The following is a 6,000-nucleotide window of genomic DNA, read 5'->3' as shown; positions in this document are numbered from 1 at the left end:
CGGTGGAGTGATTTTATCAACCCCGACATAAACGAACATGGGAAGGGCTCAGATCCCACTGGAAAGCAAAAACCATTGCATTTGGATAAATCACTTTTGATGTGGGATCAGAATATTAGACATATTACATTACTGGGGAAGCTCATTATAAACCCCTTCAAGATGTGCAGGCACTTTATGTTACGAACCACTAGTTAGATCAAAAAAAAAAAAATGTTTCTTTTAGAGGTAACATAAATGACATCCTCAATATTTGAAGAAGTTAATTATATATTATAATTTTTAAAAGGTGAGTAGAACCCAAGAACAGTTACACCAAGAATAATACATAATTTTTAAATACATTCACAAATCAAAAGAAAAACCTTTGTTTCATCCTACATCTTAATCATTTGAGCTCAGAAAATATGATTCTGGAATGGTCAGCTAGCATCCAAAATATAGGAGTAAATTAATGACAAAAGATCTTGTTTCTTGGGTTTCTGGGATCCATGGTAATTTATTACATAGTTTGAACACTAAAAAGATTAAAACATCTAACTTACAGCCCTTATTCTAAGTACTTAGTTCACGTTCCCTTATTATCTAATGTGAAGAGCCACTCACTCATTCTTCCAAATTCCTTACTCAGTGGTAGGCAAGAGAAGATCTTTTGCTGGTTTGATGCATCAAACAGCATTAAAAAGGTTAACAATAATAATAGTGAAAAAAAATATACGTCTTCTTGGTTCCCTCTCCTCTTTTCATTTTCTCTGCTAAAGTCTTCAAGGCCTATATTGCAGTTCTACCTACCACTCAGTGCGATCTGATGCCACTCGAAGACCTTGTGGTTGCCAAACCTTCCACTCAGAAGTTCCTGGCCACAAATATTGGGGTGGGAAACTTGAATATGGGCCATCTAATGAAAGCTCCCCGCAGGACCACAGAAAATGAGTAAGTAGAGTAGACTGAACTATTGTTACTACTGTTCCCAACACATCTTGCCCTCCCCTAGACCAGAATCCTATTGTCACACTGTTGTCATGTAACTTTGTGGTACCTTACACCAGAGGAGGCGGAGCCTATTTCCCTGGCCCACTGATGCTGGACGTGGCCACGTGGTTTCCTTTAGTCAACAGAATGGAGACAATGGTAAACAGGATGATCATTTTGAGCCAAGGCCTTACAGGCAAAGAGTATTCTGCTGGCCTCACTTGGAATTCTGTAATCCACCATGAAAGACCATGCCCTGGGTGGCATCTGGTCCCAGACTATGACAACTCATGAAGCAAGCCTGGACCCCCAACTGAAGCCAGCATCCCAACTAGTTCAGGAGAGCCAGGTCAGTTCAATGGAGTTCAAGCAAACCGCAACCAACCTGGAGATTCATGAGTAAAACATAAATATCTGGGTTATAAGCTATTTGTTCTGTTTCGGTTTTGGCCATGTAGCCTTATTGCCGCGATAGCTGACTGAAAGCAACAGGTGAAGAAACCAGCCCAGAGAGAAAAATCTCAGCCAGATACATAGCTTTGATGTACAAAAATACATTTATTTTCAACAATTTCAAAACCACTGTCTTTTTTTTTTTACAGTAGAAATATTCAAATGGAACAATAAAATCAAGAACAGTATATGTACATATACTGTATATATAGACATGACTCATGCATTTGTATTCCAGTATTTAGTACAAGTATTGCAACTGTCTGCCCCATTTAACCCTTGAAACAAAAAAGCAGGATCTCTAGAAGCACTCCTTTTCCTGACCTACGCTGTAGCCAGTCAGCCTTCTCTAGGTCACATTCTCTCAGGGTCTCACAAAGAAGGCGAACGATATCTCACAAAAATTAACAGGTACAAAATCCGGCCTTTCCTCCCATATATATATATACAGTATATCATTTTGTAAAACAAGTGTGCTCAGGCTGCGCCTGAAAAGAAAACAATGCTTACGGCATGGCTTAAAGTGACCCTAGGTAACAGAAGTGGTGTGTGCGAATGGGCGGAGGGGCCGGGGGCTGGGAACGAGGAAGCTGGCTTGGAAAGCCGCTCACCCAGAGGCAAGAACTATCTTAAGGGAACTGAAGGCAGACATTTGACTTTGAGGAAGTTGTGTACATCTGACAAGCATATAGCACAGCTTTGCTAAAATCATCTTGGACTAATATCATGAAAGGCTAGCCCCCCTTTGGCCTGCAAGGGCTTACAGAGACTCATGATGTCGCAAATGCCCCATCCCTCCCAAGCGCTCTCACTCCTCCTGTGCCCAGATGCACTCACGAGGCCTCGCCCGAGGCCCAGGGGACTTTTCTGAGCTCAAAACAGCCCAAGAATTCTCCAGAAGGAATCCAACCAGAAAGCAGAAAAACGGTCCCTTTCTGACCCGCGGCCGAGCTTCTTTAGAGAAAACCCATTTTCTCAGGCTGATAAACATCCTCCACGCTCTCCTTTTGGAGGGGAAGCCTGTTGCCCCACCTGTGTCTCAGTTTGAAGTCTCTGGTGGGCTTCGTCTTGCAACTTCTTCCAGGTCACTGATGGCATAGAAAGCCCCCCATGTTCTAGGATGTCAGTCTACTCCTTCCTTAACGACTTGGCCCAAAGAAGCCCACCCCGCGCCCCTTTATATACATAAGTAGAAACCAGCTATGGCATGGACACAGAGATGCAAGAGTTAAGTGTGACAGACAACTGGAGAGCGTCCAGAACCCAACACGTCTAGCAGGCCTGGGGGTTGGTCAGCTCTGAGGGTGAGTGCATAAGCCAACACACACATCTTTCTTTTTTCTGTTTTCTTTTTTACTAAACATTAAATTATTTCTTAGGAAATAAAAAGCTATTTACATTGTAATTATATACAATAAGCCATCTGTAGCCTCGCTATTGACATGCACGAGGCAGGGCCTCTTTCTCGTAAAGGTGTGCACGCTTTCTGCACCTACTTTCACTCCCCACCAACCCACCTCCTGTAGATCTAACTGGGAAATGGTCTGTGTTTTTTAGAGTGTGTGTGCTGGGGGGAGGGTGTGGGTGATGTTGCGGGGGCTGGAGGGGGGGACATGGGAGGTTAATGAGAAGCCAACTCAACTTAAAAAAAGAAAAAAAAATGAAGAGACCACGAGGAAAAGGAGTCCTCATATGGTCAGTGGCAGAATAAAGCAAGAAGGCCATGGGAAGATGCATCCTTTGCCCTTAGCACAAATACAGCCATTTATTCTTTTTGTCTCATTTTAATCAGCTAAGAATGCCTTTTGCCTCCCAAAGCTAAGCATCTGCCTGCTATTTATGAAGGGGCCCTTGGTAAACAAAAGGTAAAAAAGACATTTTCATTTTTTCCATAATAATAGTCATAGTAATCATCAAAAATAAAGTCAGAAAGATGGCTGACCACGTGGCTGGTTGGTATTAAACGCTAGTGCAGTTGGGGATCTCCTTTGTGCTTTCGCTGTTTGCAATGGTGGCAATGCCTCCTGCAGGGGAGAGAAGACAGACAGACAGACGGAACGAGGATGTCAGTTTCACAAGGGCAGGAATCTTGTCTATTTTATTCACTGCTACATACCAAGCCATCTTGAACGGGTGCTCGATAGGTATTTATTAAACGGGACACCTGGCTACTCTATACTACCAGCTCATTGGCTTCTGTCACGTATGTTTAAAGTGTCCGTTTCCCACAGCAGCACAGGAGGGGGGAGCAACGACTTGTCACCTTACACACCACTGATGACAACACTAAGAGCCAACATGCAGTGAACACGTCCTCTGCGGCAGGCACCGGGCTAATGACATACTCTCATTTCATTATCACCACAATTTTAGAAGGTAGGTACTATTATTCCCATTTCACAGATGAGGAATGTTCTAGAGCCCTCTTGCATGTGGTTACGAATTAGGACATCTAATGCTTTTGCTTCATAGAAGAAAGGAAAAATCCCAACGGTGATGGAGAGTTGGCTTCATCCCTCCCCCACTCTGACTCCAGCACTTTCCATCTTGGTCTATTTTTAAGGGAAGGGAAAAAAAAAAAAAATCTGCCACTTTCATGTGGCCACAGGTGGCAGACAAATTTTAAAACTCGATTATGTCTCTGTAGCCAGCCGTTTCCCAACCCCCTCCAGTTTGACATGAGTTGACGGACAGGCCATGTGGGCTGACTGCCCTCACGTTTGGAGGATGGAGGACACAGGAGCTTGGTGATACCTGCACACATACCTATGACCCGGGTGTCCAGCTCTTTGTCCAGCAGTTCCTCGGGCTCGGTGAAGTCACTGAGTGTGATTTTGGGGGTGTTTTCACTTTGGCTCACTGACCCAATCATCTCCTGCTCCTTGTCGTGCTGGACTTGAGCATAGATGTTAATCCAGGGGATTTTCCTATAAAAATCAGATTATGATCACAGGGTATGCCAAACTTGGGCCACTGGGAGATTCTGGGCCATAAGGGGGAGGAATAAGCTATTTATAGGACAGGCCAAACGTCTGGGAAAGGGGTTGGTCACCCAGATATTGTAGCCGTGAGGCCAAGAAACACAAGGCCAAAGACCAGTTGTCCAGGGGAAGTGTAAACCACAGAACTCCCTGAAGAATGCACCTTCTTCTGGGGTAAACCAAACAGGTGTCAACAGAAGGGCAATGCTGCTAAGCAGGTATGCACTAAAACCCTTAAAATACTTATCCCTCACTAAGTTTTACAAGGAGCTGGACTTTGAGAGGCATAAGATTATATCACAGTGAAAAGACATCTTTTTCTAAGGTTGCATCAAGTTAATCAATTCACATTGGTTTCCTTTATGAAGAGCCAAGAAAAAAAAGGTTTCTAGCCATTGATCCTATCTTCAGAACACCACCTGTGGGCCAAAGATCTTAAATACTTGGATAGTCAGTTTCCTCATCTGCTCCATGGGAGTAACAATAGCTTCCTTGTGGGATTGTGTAAAGGATTAAGGCAAGGATTAAGAGAAGCTAAATAATCTCCTTCAAAGACACAAATGTTGTAGGTTTAGAAACAAGTCAGAAAGACTTAAGGTTGGAGGAGCGGCTGGTTGAGACTGGAATTTTCTTAGAGGATTCATCTTCTGACCCCTCTCCATATCCCCTGACCCACTGGCTTCCAGGCCTGTAGCCTCCTGTGAATTCCTCTCACCGAATGCTTCTCAGATTTAATGTGCTTATTTCTCACCCGGGTTCTTGCTAATGTGCATTTGTGACTCGACAGGTCCAGACAGGATGGGGTGAAATAGTGCATTTCTGCCAAGCTCCCAGGTGACACTGAGGCTGCTGGTCTGAGCCTCAAACTTTGAGTTGCAAGAACCTAGTACATCAAACTCGTCCCCACCTTGGGGACTTGAAACCAGCTGTTCCCTCTAGAACACTCTTCTTTCTACTCTTCTAATGATGGTGTCCTTTTTGTCCTTCAGAACTTGGTTCTGAGAGACTTCTGACTACCCCACCTCTCCTGTGAAAAATATAGAATTATGGGACAGTGTTTATGAAATAAATGAATAGGGTGCTGGGTTTAGGGTGATGTAAGAGGCAAGTCTGCTGACTTTGTTTCCCATGTGTGCCGAATCTATATTCTCTGTCTTCTCTGCTGTAGATGCAATTTAGCACAGTGCTTGGCACATGGTTGATATTCAGTAAGTATTTGCTGAGTGAATGAACAGATGATCTCAAAACTTGTGCTCTTTCTACTTTCATATATTAGATTCTCAAACAAAAAGACCACAATTTTACCTCGGAATATTATCTCTAGAAGAGACCTCTCTTACCCCATTAAATGATGGGGAAATCAGATTAAAATCCAGACATTTCCTGAAGCTGATCACTGGCAATGATATTATTAAAACTTAAGGTATCTGACACTCACCCCAATCCAGAACATTCTGCGCATTTCTAAAGGAGAATCTCTCTGTTGCCCTACAACCAAGCAGTGGTGTTTTCAAGCTTCCACACTCCAACCCCAATGAGGTAGAGGATGGGAGCATTTAATGAGGTTTGCTTGTAGCTAATACATAAGATCCCA

The 6,000-nt window shown here is 43.5% G+C and overlaps 1 protein-coding gene across 1 annotated transcript in view; it reads right to left on the bottom strand.

Moving 5' to 3' along the window:
* Positions 1–3,384: 3,384 nt before the first annotated feature.
* The window catches only part of SORCS3 (sortilin related VPS10 domain containing receptor 3), a 577,834-nt gene continuing 575,218 nt past the window's right edge, over positions 3,385–6,000 (bottom strand). The window contains exons 26-27 of the mRNA XM_035028663.1: positions 4,192–4,352; positions 3,385–3,449 (exon numbers count right to left, since the gene is read on the bottom strand). Coding sequence (XP_034884554.1) covers positions 3,385–3,449; positions 4,192–4,352 — 226 coding nt within the window. The remainder of the gene's footprint in view (positions 3,450–4,191; positions 4,353–6,000) is intronic.

Source organism: Mirounga leonina, unplaced genomic scaffold (genome assembly GCF_011800145.1).
Source record: "Mirounga leonina isolate KUSES-001 unplaced genomic scaffold, KU_Mleo_1.0 Mir_114, whole genome shotgun sequence".
NCBI classification, from domain to species: domain Eukaryota; kingdom Metazoa; phylum Chordata; class Mammalia; order Carnivora; family Phocidae; genus Mirounga; species Mirounga leonina.
Note: the sequence above shows the minus strand (reverse complement) of the source record. Positions and strands in the feature narration are given on the sequence as shown.